We start from the raw sequence: 21330 nt of genomic DNA on the forward strand, positions 1-21330 counted from the left end.
CTATTTATGCATTTCTAATTGTTTATTGGTGGGTTATTTATTACTCTTTCTATTTGGTGTTGGTACTACTTTATATGTGCTGGTGCTTTCTGGTTATTTACACTGCTAACAATTACCTCTTCATAAATTAAATGAATAAATGTATCAATGAATGAATGAATGAATGAATATACACACCTTTCACTGTCACAGTTGCAGTGGCCTTTGCACTTTCTGCATGGCATGAGTAGCTGCCACTGTCCTCAGGTTTAAGGTCCTTGATGCGGAGCTGGAGGAAGCAGCCATCTTGATTCATCTCGTACTTCCTGTTAGCTCTGAGTGGAAGGTTGTTCTTTTTCCATTGGACTGACACTCCAGGCTTTGACAGCTCACAACACATGGTGGCTGTAGCACCCTCCTCAGAATTCACACTTTGCAAGTCTCTCTTGAAGAATGGAGGAAGTTCTGTGAAATATTTTCATGCAGAGAGAAAAATAATGTGAGCTTGTCTATGAGTGTTGGAAGTTACAAGCAGTTCCAGGAGATTCAGATAATCACAAAAAAGAAACGTTATGTTTGCTTTCTCAGCTCATGTGTCCTATAAAATCATCAAATATCATGCACACACCTTTCACTGACACATTCGCAATGGTTGTTGCACTTCCTGTTTGACATGTGTAGCTTCCGCTGTCTTCTGGTTTGATATCCTTGATAGAGAGCTGGAGGAGGCAGCCGTCTTGTCTCATCTCATACTTTCTGTTAGATCTCAGTAGCAGGTTGTTCTTCTTCCACTGCACTGAAACTCCAGGTTTAGATACCTCACAGCACAGGGAGGCTGAAGCTCCTTCCTCTACTTCAACACTTTGCAAGTCTTTCTTGAAGAATGGTGGGAGTTCTGGTTAAAATAGTTAAGAATTAGGAATACTTGGACCTAAAAATAATGCCTGGGGGCAAAGTATCGGTGCATTCTCTTGTCAGCAACCCTACCAACATACCAACAGGCTGGAACAAACAGAAGTTCTTCAGATGCTAATGTGCATGGTTTTATGAGTAGATTTCTAACACGACATAAACACAAACCTTTCACTAATAGTTTGGCAGTGGTCTCAGCACTTCCTGTTTGACACATGTAGCTTCCAGTGTCATCAGGTTTGAGGTCCTTGATGATGAGCTGGAGGAGGCAGCCATCCTGCTTCATCTCGTACTTCCTGCTGGCTCTCAGTGGCAGCTCGTCTTTCCTCCATTGCACTGATATTCCAGGTTTAGAGAGTTGACAGTGAAGGTAGGCTGTAGCTCCCTCCTCCTCCTCCACGCTTCGTAACTCTGTACTAAAGAATGGTGCGACCTCTGCAGAAACAGGTATGAATGGGTGAAAAGTGACTAGAAATTATGAAACTGGGGAATATTTGATAAAGACTTTTCCAACCAACAAATCATTGATGGTAACATTCCAATGCAAGAAATATATTGAGAGCAAATGGAACTTCGTTCAGGATCAAAACGTGCACACCTGTCACTGTGACAGTTGCTGTGGTCTCTGCATTCCCTTCATGACACGAGTATCTGCCACTGTCCTCAGGTTTGAGCTCCTTAATGTGAAGCTGGAGGAAGCAGCCATCTTGACTCATGTCATACTTCCTGCCGGCTCTCAGTAGCAGCTTGTTCTTCCTCCACTGTACAGATGCTCCGGGTTTAGACAGCTCACAGCACAGATCGACTTCATCGCCCTCCTCAACCTCCACACTTTCTAAGTTTTTTGTGAAGAACGGAGGGAGTTCTAAATAGAAACAGACAGGAAAAATAGTATTCCACCTCTGTAATGTAACAGGAGCAGTGGTTTAACCCTCACAACAGAAGATAGGAAGGCTTTTCTAAGTGCTTTGACTTGTCGTTTACAACAAGAAGGACAGTATTTTGTAATAACTGACAAGAGAAAGTCAGGAAACAACTGTAGTAGTAAAATGGATGAAATACAGTAACAATTCTTCAAATATAGACACCTGTCACTGTTACAGTTGCTGTGGTCTCTGCATTTCCTGCACGACAGGCGTAGTTTCCCGTATCCTCAGGTTTGAGGTCCTTGATGATGAGCTGGAGGAGGCAGCCATCCTGCTTCATCTCGTACTTCCTGCTGGCTCTCAGTGGCAGCTTGTCTTTCCTCCATTGCACTGATATTCCAAGTTTAGAGAGTTCACAGTAAAGGTAGGCTGCAGCTCCCTCCTCTTCCTCCACGCTTTGTAACCCTGAGCTGAAGAATGGTGCCACCTCTGCACAAACAGGCATGAAAAGTAGAATTTATGAAACAATATTTGATGCGGACTTTTCAACCAACTTAAGCATTTAATGGTCTGATTAAACGTTTTGATTTCTTCAACTCCTTGTATTGCATGTACACACCTGTCACTGTGACAGTTGCTGTGGTCTCTGCAGTTCCTTCATGACACGAGTATCTGCCACTGTCCTCAGGTTTGAGCTCCTTAATGTGGAGCTGGAGGAGGCAGCCATCTTGACTCATGTCATACTTCCTGTTCGCTCTTAGTGCCAGCTTGTTCTTCCTCCACTGTACAGATGGTCCGGGTTTAGACAGCTCACAGCACAGATCGACTGCATCTCCCTCCTCAGCCTCCACACTTTCTAAGTTCTTTGTGAAGAATGGAGGGAGCTCTGACAAAAACAAACAAGACAAACAGAATTCCGCCTCAGCAATGGAAATGGAACAGTGGTTGAAACCTCAACACAACACATGTTTATTGTTGATATAATTGATCAAATACAGATAAAGTTCTAGTATAGACACCTTTCACTGTCACAGTTGCTGTGGTCTCTGCATTGCCTTCGTGACACGAGTAGCTGCCGCTGTCTTCAGGTTTGAGCTCCTTGATGTGGAGCTGCAGGAAGCAGCCATCTTGCTTCATCTCGTACTTCCTGCTGGCTCTCAGTGGAAGTTTGTTCTTCCTCCATTGTACTGATGTTCCAGGCTTGGACAGCTCACAGCACAGGGTGGCCGTACCTCCCTCCTCTACCTTCACATTCTGTAGTTCTTCTTTGAAAAATGGAAGGATCTCTGTAGAGCATACATTTTTTATAGTAACAGTGTGGGATGGGACTCATAAATAACATTTGAGAAATAAAACTTGCAGATGATCAACATATTTTTGGTAGAGAACCTTTCACGAATAGGGTTGCCGTGGTCTCTGAACTTCCTGCATGACAGGAGTAGCTGCCGCTGTCCTCAGGTTTGAGCTCCTTGATGTGGAGCTGGAGGAAGGAGCCATCTTGTTTCATCTCATACTTTCTGCTGGCTCTCAGTGGCAGCTTGTTTCTCTTCCACTGAACAGATACTCCAGGCTTGGACAGCTCACAGCACAGGGAGGCTGCAGCTCCCTCCTCAACTTCAATAGCTTGTAACACTTCTTTGAAAAATGGTGCGAGCTCTGGGAGCAATATAAGGATTAAGGACTAATGAAGCAAATAAGAAATGAGTATAAGAAATTCTGACATCTTTCTAAACTAACTATTTCAAAGAATAATAGTATCTGCCCCATTTCACATGAAATAATGTTAATTAAGTTTAGATAATGGCAATTATTAACTTAGAAGTTGTTGGCACTTTAAAATCTTCAATGCAAATGCCTTAAACACAAACCTTGAACTTTTACAGCTGCGCTGGTCTCTGCGCTTCCTGCGTGGCACGAGTAGCTGCCTCCATCCTCAGGTTTGAGGTCCTTAATGTGGAGCTGGAGCAAACAGCCGTCTTGTTTCATCTCATACTTCCTGCTGGCTCTTAGGGGCAGCTTGTTCTTCTTCCACTGTACTGAAACTCCAGGTTTAGACAGCTCACAGCGCAAAGAGGTTGCGTCTCCTTCTAGAACATCCACACTTCTTAATTCACGGGTGAAGAATGGGGGGAGCGCTGAGAAAAGAGATTCAGAAAGATGTCATTTTATTTATAGATTCACATAATCACAGGAATTACCTGAAAGACACTATGCTTGGCAGTAATGTGTGGTATGCTGATACAGAATATTTGCTGGTGTGGTTAAAGACGTTCTGATCAAACATAGAACTACTGTTAACTGCCACATGCAAACCTTTGACTGTCACAGTGGCTGTGGTTTCTGCATTTCCAGCTTGACATGAGTAGCTGCCACTGTCTTCAGCTCTGAGCTCCTTGATGTGGAGCTGGAGGAAACAGCCATCCTGCCTCAGCTCATGCCTCTTGCTGGCTCTAAGAGGTTGTCTGTCCTTCTTCCATTGAATTGGCACCCCCAATTTTGACAGCTCACAGTACAAACAGGCTGAACTTCCCTCCTCAACCTCCAAACTCTGCAACTCTTCTTGGAAGAATGGAGGTAATTCTGAGACGGGAACAAAAGGAATGTAGAAAATTACTTGGAATTTCAAGGAAAAGAAAATACGTTTCACATTATACAAATAGTTTTCAGTATATCTAAAAACAAGTTTGTTTCAAACCTGTCACAGTGAGTTTAGCGCTGCTCTGTACATCTCCTGTGTCACAGGAGTATATTCCGGTATCCAGAGGATCCACATCATGGATGAGCAGCAGGTTAACTTTTCCCTCCTTACGTATCTCGTATTTATAACTGTTTTGTAGGGGGATGTGGTTGCGCCGCCACAAAACTGGAGAGGTCAAATCAGAGGTCCTGCAGGACAAAGTGGCCGTCTCGCCTTCCATAACCACAACATCTTTAGGCTTCTCCTCAAATAAAACTAGAAGTCGAAATCAGAGAATGTGGTTCAGATGAAATTCTTTTAGCTAAAATTCCAGATTATTGCTGAGTTTTAAAGAGGTTATCCATCATATCTGCTGACCTTTGGGCTTGGGAACAACAAGCAAATGTGCAGAGGTCCTCTCCTCGCCAACCACAAACGCTACAATGCCCGTCTCCTCCGGCGTTGTCATGGTGAGGACCAGTCGTTGCTGCCAACCCTCACACGTCATCTGGTTCATCTCATTCTTCTGCAGGGGGCTGGACCCGAGCCACCAAACACCCTCACTCACATTAGCATGGCTCAGCTCGCACACAAACTCAGCATCCTCGCCCGCCGTCACCGTTCTGTCTGTCAGCTCTGTAACAATCCGCACACGCTCTGTGGAGGAACAGGAAGCTATATACAGCTGGATTTTTAGAAATGGAGATGGAATGGAATGTATTTTACAACAATTTACTGTAGGTGAAAAATGATTTTATTGGTTTTATCGATGCTGTACTTCTAAACAGTCAATGAACTGAGCAAACAACAAATATTTTGTGATGTCCACCTACCCCTAACAATCAGCCTGGCTGTGGTCCTCTTGCCTCTCGTGATGCAGCAGTACTCTCCTGCATCATCCAGATGGAGTGCCTTTATCTCCAGGCTGTGCGTGGGGCCTTTCTTCTTTATCATGCATCGGCCTCCGTCTTCCACCGTGGTGTTGTCCTTCTTCCAAGTGACTGGGACGTTAGCACTGGAAACTTCACAGGCCAGCAGCACAGATTTACCCTCCATCACCACTTGGTTCTCGAGTTCTTTCTCAAAGAACACGGATGCAGCCGCTGTTTGAGAAAGAAAGGCAGATAATATTAGAAAAGTTGACCTTCAACGTAAATTTCCCGAAAATTTCATTAATTCCTGTGGCTCAACTAGTGAAATTTGGATTTTGTGTTTCATTTTTTCCCGTTTTCTTTTGTTCTAGAGTCTTTGTGTCACATGATATGTTTTCATTTTCCTGTGTTTGTGCCATTTTTGTTTCCCATTCACCTTTCTTTCACTTTTTAGATAATAAATGCATGTGCATTTATTGGACTTTGGATTTGGACTTTGTTTTGTGTGCTTCATTCCTGTACTCTTGTTTATTTTTCTCATTTTTCTGAAGTTCAATCCTGTCACTATTGTAAAAAATAGCATCGTAAATTGTTTCGCAGGATTATTAAAAGGAAAAGAGAGTATGCCGTACCTTTCACGTTTACTTCAGCTGTCGTCTTCTTCTCTCCCAGGACACAGCTGTAGACCCCAACGTCCTCAGGCTGGATGTTCTTTATTTGCATCTCGGCTATGTTGCCTCTCAGCGTCATTTGGTATCGTCCCCCATGAAGGAGCTGATCCTCACCCTTGAACCACTGGACCGGCACCCCAGTCCTGGACAGCTCACAGCGAAGGGACACGTTGCCTCCTTCAGCTGCCTCCTGGTTCTTCAGACCCATTTTAAAGTTGATGGGGATAGCTGTCGGAAAACCAAGTTCTGTGTTTTGTTGTGTTGTATGCAAAATGCACTAATGCCAAAAAAATGGATTTATATTTTGATTTTTCTGTAAAACTTTTGGCATTATTTTACGACTTCCGTTTTAATCTACAACTTTCAACCTTGTACACTCAAAAAATTAACTTGGTTCCATATTCTGGATAGTTAAAAATGGAAAAACACACATTTGTATTTACAAGCGTGCCTTACATGTAACGGTGACGTTGGATACGGTCTTGGCATCACCGTAAATGCAGCTGTAAAGTCCGCTGTCCTCCAGTTGTGCTTTTCTAATGGTCAGCTCCATAATGCTGTTTCGATTTTTTATCTGGTATTTGAAATTATTCTTCAGAAGCTCTTTTCCTTTCCTCCACTCCGCAGGAAGGCCGGGTTTAGACAACTCACAGGTCAGCGTCATGCCGTTCTCCTCCTCCACCTGCTGGTCCTTCAGTTTGGTCGTGAAAGTGATTGGAGGGGCTACAAAAAATTAAAAAAAAGTGGTTATTCTCCAAATCTTGAAAAGATTTAGACATTTCCTGTTTGTTTTTCCAGTGAGGCCTCTCCATCATACATTTGACATGGAGCTCAGCGGTTGACTGGCTGTCGTTAGTCTTGCAGGTGTATTTTCCAGCATCGCTCTCGTCTACGTTGTTGATGATCAGTTTAGTCAGATGTCCCTCCTGCTTCATCTCGTATTTGTATCCAGGTTTCAGGACAACTCTGCCTTTCCTCCAATCCACTGGAGCTCCAGGTTTGGAGAGTTCACAACAGAAAACTCCGTAGTCCCCTTCCTTCACCTCCAAATTCTCCACCTCCTTTTTAAATGTGACAGGGATTTCTGAGGAAATAGAAATGAAATCCAATCTGAAACTGGATGAAGGTCTCTCTTGCTCTCATGTCGTTGCTAGACATGTTAATTAATATTTTGTGTTGACTTTGGGGGAAACTTCTGTCTCACTGTGGCTAAGAACCCATATCGCCACATCAGTATTAGGATGCTCACCTCTTACATTTATGTCGGCTGTAGTCTCAACATTGCCGACAAAACAGCTAAACTTCCCAGCATCTGCTAGAGTTAGATCTCTGATCAGCATCTCAGCCACTCTGCCTTCTTGCTTCATCTGATATTTGTCCCCCTCCTTCAGGAGTTGTGCGTCCTTCCTCCACTCCACTGGAACTCCTGCTTTAGAGAGCTCACAGCGCAGGATAACGCTGCTCTCTTCCACAGCTTCCAAATTCTTCAACTTCTGCTTGAAAGTTATTGGAATACCTGAGGAGTGATACAGAGACAAAGTACTGTATGAGTTGTGCAGATTATCTAATCTTAACATTGTTTAACTTATATAATGTCCAGGATTCCAACCAGTGATGATGATAGTGGCAGTGGTCTTGATGTCATCACAAACACAGCTGTAGGTGCCGCTGTCTTCAGGCTGGCTTTTCCTCAGGAGGAGCTCGACAGTCGAGCCGTTCTGTTTCATCTGATATTTTTCACCGTTGGTCAGAATATCATCTCCTTTCTTCCATAGCACTGCAGCATCAGGTCTGGATAGCCCACAACTTAGCGTCACTTCATTACCCTCTTGCACCTGAATGTTCTTCAATTTTTGAAGGAACTTGATGGGTCGTTCTGGAGGCCACCACAGGAGGAAAAACATCAAAATTAAACTACAACCTGGTTGAATATGCGTTTATACTCTCCAGTCACGACCAATGCTTGCATGATCTGTCAAGTTTCAGGTACTTCTACAACAGTTTTAACCAAAAGAGGAAAATAAAATAAAGAAATATTTGACATTACAAACTGGAGTGTTCTGGTTCATACCAAAGCAAAGCTGTCACTGAATTGAAAACAACACTAGTGGATATTCTAGCTGGAATGTTTAGTTTTATATAAACCTAGATTCTACATATTCTGTTAATTCTGATTTATGTCTCCTCACTGCACTATATTCTATCTTCCCATCAACCAACTGTAATTTTAATATTGCTATATGCATTTGAAGTAATTTTAGATTACATTTTGACTTACTGCGTATTCTGAACTCACCGTTCACAATGATTGATGCTACAGTCATCTGTTCTCCACAGACACAGGCATACTCTCCAGTGTCATCTAGCTCAAGCTCAGTGATCTTCACCTCCATCTGCAAGTCTTTCTTCCTTATCTGGTATTTGTTACCATTCTTCAGCACCTCTGCTCCTCTTCTCCACTCCACCGACGGGGCGGGTTTGTCCAGTTCACAGCGCAGGATCACAGCATTGCCTTCCATCACTTCCTGGTTTACTAGTGGCATCTTAAATGTTGGCGGTAAACCTGTAAATCAAAAACAATATTGCATACATGATAAATAACTATATGCATATAACATTTTTGCAAAAAACAAAACACTTTAAAGGAACACGACAAATGTTATATGAAGTTATATTGTAGGGGTCATGTAAGCAAAATAGCAGGAATGCTCACAACCGGACAGAGAAATGGATTATGTTCATGATAATCCATTGTAGAAAATGAGTTTAAGTCTCTGGTTGAATGTCACACCAAAAAATGATCAAACATGTAATATTACTTACATGAAAAGCATTAGAGCGCTTACGAAGACTACCATACACTATATTGCCAAAAATATTTGCTCAGCTATCCAAATCATTGAAATCAGGTGTTCTGAACACTTCCATGGACACAGGTGTACAAAATCTAGAACTAGGCTCTAGAACAGTCTTGCAATCCGATGGAAGAGTCTGGGTTTAGCAGTTACCAAGAGAGGTGTACTTGTCTGACTGCTTTATGCCAAGTGTAAAGTTTAGGGGGGATTATGGTGTGGGGTTACTTTTCAAGAGTTGGACTCGGCCCCCTATTTCCATTGAAAGGAACTCCTAATGATTCAGTATACCAAGACATTTTGGACAATTTCATATTCCCAACTTGTGGAAATAGTTTGGAGATGGCCCCTATTTCTTCAAAAACATGACTAGTGTACAAAACAAGGTCCACGAAATATGGATGAGTGAGTTTACTCCTCAATTTACTCCTCAATCCGATAGAACACCTTTGGGATGAACTAGAGCTGATGACAACCAGGCCTTCCCATCCAACATCAGTGTCTGACCTCAAAGGGGCCCTTCTGGTCAAAAATGGTCATGAACCCACCTCTAAACTTTGTGGAAAGCCTTCCTAGATGAGTTGAATGCTGTGATGAGCATATTAAATGGCAAGATATGAAAAAAATCACTCCTCCATTCAAGAAAATAATGGAGGTTACACAGTGCATTACCCACTGAGTCTGTGTGGTTTTTACTACGTGAGAGCTGACCTCTTTGACGTCTGCGCTCAGGTGATTCTGTTGAATGCATCAGGAAAATTTAAAAAAGGAAGAAAAAAAGCGTTCATTCAAAGAATAAATCCAACATACAAGCATGTGAGGGCGTTTTGACTTATGTCCCTCATGTCCCTCACCTTGGACAGTAAGCTCAGCGGTGGATTTACTGTCTTTAGTCTTGCAGGTGTATTTCCCAGCATCGCTCTCCTCCACATTGTTGACAACCAGTTTAGTGATGCGTCCCTCCTGCTTCATCTCGTATTTCTGTCCAGGCTTCAGGATGACTCTGCCTTTCCACCACTCCACTGGAGCTCCGGGTTTGGAGAGCTCACAGGAGAAGACTCCGCTGTCTCCTTCCTTCACTGCAAGGCTATGGATCTCTCGTTTGAATACCACCGGAAGCACTGTATATTAGAAAATTTTGAGTTCAGCAATGATTCCACTTTTCTTTATCTGTTGCAGTACACATTTTGTTGGTGCTTACATTTTTCTGCTCCTATTCTCCTAAAAGTTATACAAATACTGCAATCTGATAAGTAGGAGATTTGGCTTTTGCTCTATGTAAATAAGACACATATTCAGAATCTCATATTATATATGATCATCACAAGTGCACAACTTAGTAAGAGTTGTATGGAGGCATTTAAGTTATAGGCCTTCCAAAGGCATCAACAAAAACAACAGATTTTGGAGGTTATCTTTAAAATAACAAGGAAATACCCATATAATTACATCCCGCTTCAAAGCGGTGATCTATTGTAATGGTCAGTGTTCGTGTGTTCGTCCGTTCATATGTCCACCAAATATCTTCGCAACCATTGCAGATAGAAAGATGAAACAAAAAACACGTTACTCAGGCGGCAAAGGGGATGAAAATGAGATGACATTGACCTTGAGAAAACTACTTCAAGGTCAAATTTCAACTTTTGTACACTCAGGAACCGGATAAGATGGAAAGATGAGGGAGAAGGCAAGTGAGAGTAAGACTATAGATCAAAGGTAGTGCATAGCTTTGACCTACCCTGAAAGGTCAAAGCTATGCACTTGTCAGGTATTACTTTCAGGGTACCCTGACCTACCCATCACGGAATATTGCAGTCTCTGAGTGCCATGTTGCAACTGCATTTAAAAAGCTAAAATTGTTATGAAGTAGAACAATCCACTGTAGAATGTTCTTCACAAGATTCTAACTTACAAATGACTTTGACTTCAGCGGTGGTTTTCTCATCTCCTGCGATGCAGCTGTACTTCCCTGCATCCTCTGGCTGGATGTTGAAAATTGTCATCTTGGCCATCTTTGCTTCTTGCTTCATCTCATACTTTCCCCGAAATATTTCTTCGGACAGCACCCGACCACATTTCTGCCACTGCACCGGGACTCCTTTCTTCGACAGCTCACAGCGTAAAGTCACACAGTTTCCCTCCTCAGCCTCCTGGCTCTTCAGACTCACTCTGAATGTGGCAGGAACAGCTATTGAATCAAACACAGATAAGTAAGTTTAAGTAAGACAGGACACAGGCAAGAACAAACAAGAGGTGTGTTACAGTACACTGTTGCCTCCTGAGCACAGTAACACATTGAACATACCTATAACTTTAACCGTGGCCTTCGTCTTCTGCTCTCTACACACACAGGTGTAGACGCCACTGTCCTCTGGATCAGCATCTCTGATAATTAACTCCAGGGACGAGCACCTCTGCTTAATTTGGTACTTGTCCCCATCTTCTAGCACATTTCCTCCAAGTCTCCATTCCACTGAGACACCAGGTCTGGAGATCTCACAATTTAGCATGATGTTGTGTCCTTCCTCTACTTGGAGGTTCCTCAGCTTTTGCTTGAATGTGATGGGAAGAGCTGAAAGGCAAAGACTATGTGAAGTGAAAATTTTGTGTGTGTTTATTAATTGGCTGCTATCTACTTGAATTGTGGCAAAAGTAGCTTCTGTCTACAACAACAGAATGAATGTGTCTTCTTTTCATCTCTGTCGATGTGCGTTCGCTTATATTTTAGTTATTCTTACATAAAAATGTGAAATCTTAATCTGTGGGGTGATATTGCTATGTTTTACAGACTGTTTGCTTTAAAAGCTAAATCCTCTTGCCATGTTCGCGCGATCTGCCCTTATCTGTGGTCCTGAAGCCTAATTACACCATCTTCCACATTGTTTCCAACAACGAAAACAATTTTCATGTCGTTTTAAGGTTGTATTCGATAAGAATGTTCAGCTGTTTGGAATTTAGGCTCATAGGGCCTACCATTAACCTAAAGAAGAATTTGGCTTTTTGATTTCTTATTTTTTCATAATTTAAAAAACAAAACATCCTCCCCACTCTTTTTTTTTTTTTTGACAAATCACAACCTGGTGACAGTTATGTATTGCAGGCAAAGATTGCTTTTTGATTTGTTAAATATTACATACATTTTGTGAGTAACTGAATTGCTTTATTAATATTATCTGTGTTTAATCAAAGGAGATAAAAGAAAATAGTGAAAAAATGAAGTGTCAGCTACCATTAACGGTGAGAGTAGCAGTGCTCTCTATGAGGCCACAGATGCACGTGTAGATGTCGCTGTCCTCTGGCGTCACATCGAGGATCCTCAGCTCAATCAGTGTGTCTCTCTGCCTCATGTGATATTTCTCTCCATTTCTGATGACTTCATTCCCCCTTTTCCTCCATTCCACTGTGTGACTGGGTTTCGACAACTCACTGCGGAAAACTGCAGTATTGCCCTCCTCAATCAACACGTTCCTCAGCTTCTGCTTGAAGACGACTGGGAGAGCTGAGGTGTTGTGGGTGAGATAAATAAATCATTATTAACGATGATGATTATGTATTCACAAATGACATTTAAAGTCTCTTCTTTAGACCTGATTTGTAAATCATGTCCTACCAGTGATTTTGACGGTTGCAGATGTCATCTGATCAACACACACACAGCTGTAGAGACCACTGTCTTCAGGCACAGGCTTCCATATCAGGAGCTCCAGGATGGCTTCCCTCTTCTTTATTTGGAACTTCACCCCATTCTTCAGCAGCTCATGTCCTTTCCTCCATTCCACTGGAATACCAGTTTTAGACACCTCACAGCGGAGCAGGATGTTGTTTCCCTCCTCTGCTTGCATGTTCTTCAGCTGCTGTACAAATGTGATCGGGACCGCTTCAAAACAAGAGGGGACACAATGACAAGGCAGCACTCAATGAAAGGTCTTGATTCCTTTTACAACCACTCTTATTTGCTGCTTTTATTTCTGATTTTAGGTTAAATGTTTGTGGTGACAGGCTGCATTTGATGCTAGGTAAAACGAATATGTGTGACCACAATATATGTTATAGGTTAAGTCAATGGGCATAAATTGGTGTTACTGCAGAGAACTACATCAAATCAGTGATACAACACTTAAAGATAATTTATTCAACGACTCACAAAGTTACAGAAGAGAGAAAAATACTTGGTTCTTGTTATATCATGTATGTAAAATGTGTGTGAAGGAAAATGCAAAGACGTACTGTGCACTTTGAGGTTTGCTTTTGTGCGGTGATCTCTACACTGACAGGAATATTCTCCTGAGTCATGAGGCTTCAAGGCTCTGATGGTTAGGGAATACACTGTCTTCCTCTGTTTCATCACATACTTATCTCCAGGCCTGATATTCTCAAAACCTTTCCGCCAGTGGAATTGGACCCCAGGCAGAGAGTATTCACAGATGAGAGTAACAGTCTCCCCCTCTTTGGCTTCCACAGCCTTGAGAGGCTGTGTGAACTCGGCTGGGATGGCTAAAAAAAACATCCTTTTTATTATGAAAGCCTAATATCCCAATAAAAAGCATACATATAAATGTTATTAAAAATCTAAGTCACTCATAATCCTCTGTGAACCCATAATGTATTTAATGATGGGTACAAATAAGCAGTAGCAATACTAAATAAATGATATATACCTTTGACAGTTACAGCGGCCCTCGTCGTAACTGATCCAGCACTGCACTCATACACTCCAGCATCGTTACTGCAGACCTCTCTGATAGTCAGCCAGGCCTCGCAGCCGGAACGGCTGGCAAAGTACCTGGAGGAATTCCACATCAGGCAGCCATCTTTGTACCACAGAATGTGGCAGGGCTTGGAGGTCACACAAGACAGAATCAACCCACCGCCCTCGATAGCCTCACAGTCTTCCAGTGCTTTAATGATGGTGGGGCGCCTCTCTGTTTACATGGGGAGATTATATTGATTCAAGAACAACTGAAACATGACACAACAAGCCTCTGTGCTGGACAAAAAGCCTCACCTCTAACCAGAAGCGATGCATACGATCTTTTGTCCCCTGCTGCAAACGAGATGGTTCCAGTGTCTTTGCGGGCAAGCTGTCTAAACGTGAGGGTGTGCTGGCCTCCAGGTATCATCTGGATCTCATTGAGGTTATTTGTGTACAGCAGGGTCTCGTCCAGATACCACTTGACCCCAGTATAGTCGTCTGGACAAATTCGACACGTAAATGTGACGGTGTCCCCCTCTAAACACATAACGTCCTCTAATTCATCCAGGATCAACACTTTCTGACCTGAAAGGAGCAGGGAATTCATGGGGTGATCAGTTTAAATGAACCCCCTGAAGCTCAGTGATGTAAGACTCAATGTTCTCTTTACTAGTCTCACCCTCTACAGTTAGTTGTGCCCGACTCTGCATGGTACCAACATCACAAATGTAAATATTTGTGTCAGATTTCTCCAGACAGTTGATGGTCAGAGACAGCAGCACACCCCTTTGTCTGATGACGTACTTGCGACCGGACCTCAGCTCCATCAGGCCCTTACGCCAGGTCACATGCTTTACTGGCCTTCTTGTCTCACACTCCAGGGTCACTTTTCCCTTTTCCTCTGCTTTTGTGTCCCTTAACTCTCTCGCAAAAGTGTGCTGGAGCTCTGAAAGGAAAGATTAAACAATTGAGTGAAGCCTCACTTCATTTGTACTGTAGTTTATAGTGTAAACAGCAAACCAAGAGGTAATCATGTCAGATTCACCTAAGAACAAGGCAGTCAGAGACTAACACCCCGCAAAAACATCACATTTTTGTGAGCGTTTTGAATTCTTCCTGAAAATGTTGCTTTCTGTTTAGTGATTATATCATCAGGTGCCCGAGATGTGTGCCTAAAAAAGTATAAAAGTGAAAATTTGACCTTGACCTAGTGCTTCAAGGTCAAGGTTCCGATCTAATTTGAATCTCCTAGTCTCCCTGAATATAACGCCTTTTGCTTTGTCTTTCTATCTTATCCGGTTCCTGAGATATGCGCAAAAAAAACGTACAAAAGTTGAAGTTTGACCGTGGTTTTTTCAGGTCATTTTCTCCCCCTTTGCTGCCCGAGTAATGTGCTTTTTGTTTCCTCTTTCTATCTGGAACGGTTATGAAGACATTTGGTGGACGGACGGACGAACACAAGAAACACCGACAGTTACAATACATCACCGCCTTGTGGGATGTAACTACACTGTAATTACACTGTGTTGTACACACTCATCATCTAATATTTACTAATGTATTTGCTTACCTCTGACTTCCAGTTTGGCTCGTGAGGCGATGCCTTCGGCCTCGCAGCAGTACTCCCCAGAGTCTTTGATGGTGGTATTCTTGATCACCAGTTTTGCCAGGTTCTTCTCCACACTCATCTCATACTTTGGGCTCTGCCTGATGAAACGGCCATTTTTCAGCCAGCGAATGGTGACATCTGATTTTGTGATCTCACAGCTCAGCTCTGCATCATCACCCGGTACCGCCTTGACGTTTATCAAGTCCCTGAAGATGCGCACTGGTTTTTCTAAGGGAGGGAATGTATTCACTCATACTTGTGACAAATGGCAAAGAATAGAAACATAAATCATCACATAGAACACACAAATAGTTTTTTAGATTCTTTTTTTTTTTTTAAGATCACCGGACCTTTGACAAAGAGCATGGTCCTACAGCTCAGGTCTTTAATTGTAAAGACCACTTCTCCAGCATCAGTGAGCATAGCCTCTCTAATAGTCATGTTATATTTGCGGCCATAGTTGATCATCAGGACACGGGAGTTGCAGACCACTACCTGACCATTTATGGTCCAGGAAGGCTCGTCATTGAGCTCATGAGAGAGATGGCAATCAAAGGAGCAGATTTCACCTTCCAGGACAGATGTGGTCTTGATGCGCTGAGCAATGCTGATGATTAAATCTGCATATAAATACAATAACAACGTGACTTTGTTGCAAGTGCTTTAGTGAACGATTGAATTCTCAAAAAGAAAGACGCTTTAATGTGGAGGTGCATAGATCCTACAAAATACTTGCTATCTTTTTTCTGATTACTCACCACGTACTGTGACTTTAGCTGTGGTGTGACTGGTGCCCAGGTCACAGGTGTAATGCCCAGTATCATCCTTAGTCAACGAATGGATGATCAGTGTCATGGATTTACCCAACTGGAGAAACTCATGTTTGTCATCAGGAGTCAGGATTATACCATCTTTCCTCCAAACAGGGGTGACTCTTTCTTTGGAGGTTTCACACTGCAGGCAAACTTCCCCTTCCTCTTCTCCTACTGCGTCTTCTAGAGATCTCAGAAACACTGCTGGGCGCTCTGGAGCCAAGAAAAATGAATGATTGCATGTTTCTCAAGTGATAAATGCAACATTAGGTATTAGAAAAACCCCACAATCTTATACGTCAGTTATGTCACCAGCTGACCTTTGACCTTTAATGTAGTTGTCTCACACAGAAGCCCTGCTTTGAATGTGACTCTGCTCTCCTGTGGTCGCAGTTTCTTGATTGTGAGGCTGTGAATCGTGCCCATGTGTTGGGTCCTGGTGATGGCATTGGAATAGAGTCTAAAGTTGTTTAGGAGCCACTCCACCGTAGCAACCACGTAGTTTAGCTCACATGAGAATGTGGCAGTGCCATCCTCCTCAATTTCCACCGGCTCAAGGTGTTTGACCAACTTCAGCATTCGCACTTCGAAAATGGGAAACAAATGATTACAAATCATCATAAAACGGGCAATGCAACAGCAACTCGTAAGTAGTGCATATCCAATGCAGATGTTAACATTGCATCTCATCGATTTTTTTCAACCTACCTTCTATCTTAACATGTGCTGTGCTCTGTGAACCCCCGGCCATGCAGCGGTACTGTCCTGCGTCCATTCCTGTTAATCCATGAATAGTCAGCTCTGCCTGTTTCCCTTCTCTCTTCATGCTGTACTTGTTTGAGGCCTTCAGAGCTGTGCGACCTTTGAACCATCTTACCACCCGGGGTGAGGGGGCAAACCCACAGCTCAGAGTCACAGAGCTGCTTTCTTTTGCCTCTACATCCTCCAAGGGGTGGGAAACCTGAAGGGGGCGCTCTACAAGAGGAGCGATTCAAAGCTGCTCAACCAATTGCATAACAATGCATTTACACACTGTTGACCTAAATGTGGCTTTTGCAGAAGCTTACGTCAGTATTAATAGTTAATTTGGAGTGGATACAGTCTTTTATATTCACCACACAATTTATTCATTTTATCGATTATAATTAATTGATATTCACTTGCATGACACTCTGATGAAGTTCAAACAACTCACCTTTGACTGTCAGATGAGCGGTGGAGCGACTCTTGCCGGCTACGAAGAGCACAGGACCAGACATGGAGCTGTCTGTGGAGGTGATGCAGAGGCTGTGGAGGGTGCCCCTCCTGTCAATGTGCACTGTGGTGCTCGGCTCCAGCTCTGCACCATTCAAAGTCCAACGAGGGGGTCTCCCTGATTTCAGGCTGGTCTCTACTTGGAACATTGCTGGCTCTGGCTCCATCACCTCCACTGAGCACATTCCACGCACTATGCTGATAGCCTGCTCTGCATGTACATGTACATAACACGTGTCACCCATGTAAAACAAAACTTGGTATGTCTATAAACTTTGTATGTGACATGATTATTAGGACAGCATCTTATCTTACCCTCCACCAGAAGCTGACAAAAGGTTTTGTCATCTACTGCATCGCAAGTGTAGGTGTCTTCATCTGAAGAGCGGACATCGTCGATGGTCAGCTGCCTGAAGACATCTTGGCTGATTAGTTGGTACTTCTTACTTGGCAGAAGCTCCTTCTTGCCCTTGTACCACCTGACCTGAGCATTTGGCCGTGACACCTGGCATTCAAGGAGACCCCTGTGTCGATACATGGCTATCTTGACCTTCAGGGGACGTACGATTTGGACTGGGAGCTCTGAAGAAGGAATATATATGTTTATTATTATTATTATTATTATTATTATTATTATTATTATTATTATTATTATTATTATTATTATTATTATTATTATTATTATTATTAATAATAATAATAATAATAATAATAATAGTAATAGAATAATCCTACAGTTTTTAAACATATTTCAGGACACTCAATACCACCTTATGTAGTAAGACACCTAAGAAAATTCACTAACATGCAGTGTTGGCCAGGTGATTTAGTGATAAAAATAGAATAGAAGTCCATAGAAGGGGGCATTGTGCACAAAATCTGAGAGTAAGTGCTAGGGGATGGGGGTTGCCTGCTGAAAACTCTGCCACCATAGGGTCTTACATCATTGATAGGAATGGAAATCAAGCCAGTGTCTGGGGTTCACAGGTTTCAGACTGGGTTAGAGGATGGGAGAGGAACAGTCAAATGTTGATGTGGGGGGGGCATGGAGGGATTTGTAGGCATGCAGAGCTTAGATTGGAGGCAATGAAGCAGGAAGGGGTAGGTCTCTGGGCTTGGTGTGGGAAATCCTGGCAGTTCTTCTTTTCTTTCGGCTTGTCCTCTCAGGGGTCACCACAACGAATTGGTTGCTTCCATCTAACCCTGTCTTCTGCATCCTCTTCTCTCACACCAACTACCTTCATGTCCTCTTTCACTACATCCATAAACCTCCTCTTTGGTCTTCCTCTAGGCCTCCTGCCTGGCAGTTCAAAACTCAGCATCCTTCTACCAATATATTCACAATCACTCCTCTGGACATGTCCAAACCATCTCAGTCTGGCCTCTCTGACTTTATCTCCAAAACCTCTAACATGTGCTGTCCCTCTGATGTACTCATTCCTGATCCTATCCTTCCTGGTCACTCCCAGAGAGAACCTCAGCGTCTTCATCTCTGCTACCTCCAGCTCTGTCTCCTGTCTTTTCCTCAGTGACACTGTCTCTAGACCAAACAACATCGCTGGTCTCACCACAGTTTTGTACACCTTTCCTTTCATGTTAGCTGAAACTCTTCTATCACACATCACATACTGGATGGCCTATTTCGAACCATATTGGATACCCCAAACACCAAAAACGACACCATTGCAGAAGTCCAAATAAGGAGTGATCAATGTGTGGATAAAGATCTCTGCAACAGAGTCGGAAAGTGACGGCCAGAATATGGATACGATTTTCAGTTCAGAATGACTCCCAAATGTCAGACTTCCAGCCGGGAGAGGATGAAAGGGACATCCACAAAAAGAGGGAAATCAATAATGCCCCAAAGCAGTGCCTTGTAGGCCACAACCATGAGCTCAGTTTTGCTGCTATTAAACTTGAGCTGGTTTGATGGCATCCATGTTTTCTTTTTTTTCATGCAGACAATTGAAGTGAGTGAGTGAGATGAGTAGATGTTTTGATGCTGAGATAACGTTGTGTCATCAGTATAGCAGTGGAAGTTTAGACCATACGCAACAAGAAAACGGTCAGACAGTTTCTGTTTATTTGCCTTAAATTTGAAGATAAATTGTCTCGTGGCTCACCTTTCACCATGAGAGTTGCATAGGAGGACAAACGCCCTGCAGTGAATCTGATCTCTCCAGCATGTTCTGGCCTGACAGACTTAAAAAGCAGGGTGTGAGTTCTACCTACAAAATAATAAAAAAGAAAAACTTATTTTTGATTTTTGATATTTTTGATTTCTGCGTATGTGCACACAGTCGGGCTGTTCTCTTACCCTGTTGTCTGATCTTGATGTTATCCCCAGGTCGAATGCGGTAGTCATCTCTGTACCACCGACCATCCACATCCACCTGGTTCACCTCACACAGGAAGTTAACAGCTTCACGCTCCATTGTGTCAACATCCTCCAGCTCTGTCACAATGTGGATGTCCCTAGCTGGTAAAAGATTACCAAAAAGATTATCGAACTTCCAAACTTTGTTACAGCAACAAAACCGAACATTATAAATATGTTTTTTTGGGGTTGACAGCATCCAAATGGATGTTTGACAGGAAAAACAACCTTTATTTACTTTAGCTAATCCGAGTGTTTTTTTTTAGTCAGCTTACGTGGACATATTGACGCAAAAATAAATTTGTTCTTGTGGAAGTAATGCCATTCATTGGTGCCCTCTTACCTCTGACACTGAGCCTGCCGGAGGTCTGAATGTCATTTGCCTGAAAAGAGAATAGGCCTGCATCTCCCAAAGCCACCCTGTTCAGTATGAGGGAATGCTTCTTCCCGTGGGTGCTGATGCGACAGTTGGGCTTCGACTTGAGTTGCATCCCATCTCTGGTCCACACGCCCTCAACAAAGGCGAGGTTGAGGGTCACATCGAAGCAGCAGCTCTCACACTCAGACACTTCCATGTCCTCCAAACCCTTCACCACCTTTAGACGGTTCTCTGACACACAAGAAAACAATACACAGACATCAATGGAGATTCAAATGTTGCATGAAGTACACTGACTTTTACAATATTATGTAAGAATAGCACTTACTTGCAGCAGCTAATATTCCTCCAGGTTTATTTTCTCCCATGTTTTCTGCTCTTTTGTCAGTGAGAGGGTAATCCTGCTTGCTAAACCTGCTTTAACACAGAATACATGATGAAAAGGAATATTTTGTAACACCCCGGCTCAGCATGCTAATATGGTTTTATCATTGTTCCGTCTTTCAATAAACCCACCATCTTACAACAATTCATGAAATTTAAAACCTCTTCATATCTTCAAATAAATTCTTCTCTGGATTATAGAATTATATAAACCATCACTTCCAAAAATGGCAAAACATTCAAAATGGATATAAATGACGTCACCCTCATATGGGTGATCCCTGTGATTGCATACCAGTCTTCTTAAGTAACGAAGAGCAGACTAATCCCTGTCACCTCACTTGGCAGATCATAGCATCAGCTGTGACGTCACCCACAAGAGGCTGCATGCATTGAATTGGGAAGCTTAAAAAACCTGGCAAGCAGACAACTGAGAAGTGGCAATTACTAAATTGATTGATGTCGCATTGTCTAATTATAAGCATACGAAATAAGATAGTTAGTTGCTATATCTGATTACTTATTGGCAAAATTATATTTCACAAAAGGTCACTCAACAGTATCACAAACCGCCGCCTAGATTAACTCCGGAGGCCTGGTTCTAAGACGGCATTCCGAAATTCACAAAAAAAATGCTCGTTTTTTTTTTTTAAAATAACAATAATTTCAAATAAATATGGCAAATTCAAAAAACAGGGAGTATGAATTTCCTTTAATTCAATAAGACAATTATCCAAGTCGTAAAAGTGTAAGATCTACAGAGGTCTAATACAGTAAAAACCAAAACATAGCAGATCACATGCAGTGATGTACCCACCTTCACTTTAACGAAGTACTTTATTGACAGAGTAAATCCTTGCATGTCATCTTATCATGCTGGTGACAAAAAAATTGTGAAAAGGTCACCATGACAACAGTTTTGAATCGTTTCTCACAAAAACTTTCAGATTCACAAATTCTTAGCCAAAAGAAAGCTCAGGTTTGCATCTTCGT

The 21330-nt window shown here is 42.5% G+C and overlaps 1 protein-coding gene across 1 annotated transcript in view; it reads right to left on the reverse strand.

The window, feature by feature from the left end:
- The window catches only part of obscna (obscurin, cytoskeletal calmodulin and titin-interacting RhoGEF a), a 43912-nt gene extending 23553 nt beyond the window's left edge, over window positions 1-20359 (reverse strand). Inside the window, exons 1-39 of the mRNA XM_068319288.1 lie at window positions 20282-20359; window positions 19918-20184; window positions 19515-19676; window positions 19321-19425; window positions 17513-17779; window positions 17139-17408; window positions 16652-16918; window positions 16264-16527; window positions 15890-16156; window positions 15482-15751; window positions 15093-15359; window positions 14202-14468; window positions 13835-14107; window positions 13488-13751; window positions 13057-13323; window positions 12440-12706; window positions 12059-12328; window positions 11135-11401; window positions 10742-11017; window positions 9684-9950; window positions 8274-8540; window positions 7587-7853; window positions 7227-7493; window positions 6795-7061; window positions 6434-6700; window positions 5939-6205; window positions 5268-5537; window positions 4813-5091; window positions 4453-4710; window positions 4071-4337; window positions 3626-3892; window positions 3147-3413; window positions 2777-3043; window positions 2377-2643; window positions 1980-2246; window positions 1490-1756; window positions 1060-1326; window positions 608-874; window positions 178-444 (exon numbers count right to left, since the gene is read on the reverse strand). Coding sequence (XP_068175389.1) covers window positions 178-444; window positions 608-874; window positions 1060-1326; window positions 1490-1756; window positions 1980-2246; window positions 2377-2643; window positions 2777-3043; window positions 3147-3413; window positions 3626-3892; window positions 4071-4337; window positions 4453-4710; window positions 4813-5091; window positions 5268-5537; window positions 5939-6205; window positions 6434-6700; window positions 6795-7061; window positions 7227-7493; window positions 7587-7853; window positions 8274-8540; window positions 9684-9950; window positions 10742-11017; window positions 11135-11401; window positions 12059-12328; window positions 12440-12706; window positions 13057-13323; window positions 13488-13751; window positions 13835-14107; window positions 14202-14468; window positions 15093-15359; window positions 15482-15751; window positions 15890-16156; window positions 16264-16527; window positions 16652-16918; window positions 17139-17408; window positions 17513-17779; window positions 19321-19425; window positions 19515-19676; window positions 19918-20184; window positions 20282-20321 — 9943 coding nt within the window. The 5' untranslated portion in view covers window positions 20322-20359. The remainder of the gene's footprint in view (window positions 1-177; window positions 445-607; window positions 875-1059; window positions 1327-1489; window positions 1757-1979; window positions 2247-2376; window positions 2644-2776; window positions 3044-3146; window positions 3414-3625; window positions 3893-4070; window positions 4338-4452; window positions 4711-4812; window positions 5092-5267; window positions 5538-5938; window positions 6206-6433; window positions 6701-6794; window positions 7062-7226; window positions 7494-7586; window positions 7854-8273; window positions 8541-9683; window positions 9951-10741; window positions 11018-11134; window positions 11402-12058; window positions 12329-12439; window positions 12707-13056; window positions 13324-13487; window positions 13752-13834; window positions 14108-14201; window positions 14469-15092; window positions 15360-15481; window positions 15752-15889; window positions 16157-16263; window positions 16528-16651; window positions 16919-17138; window positions 17409-17512; window positions 17780-19320; window positions 19426-19514; window positions 19677-19917; window positions 20185-20281) is intronic.
- Window positions 20360-21330: the final 971 nt, after the last annotated feature.

The sequence above is a fragment of the Antennarius striatus genome, chromosome 7, assembly GCF_040054535.1.
Source record: "Antennarius striatus isolate MH-2024 chromosome 7, ASM4005453v1, whole genome shotgun sequence".
NCBI classification, from domain to species: domain Eukaryota; kingdom Metazoa; phylum Chordata; class Actinopteri; order Lophiiformes; family Antennariidae; genus Antennarius; species Antennarius striatus.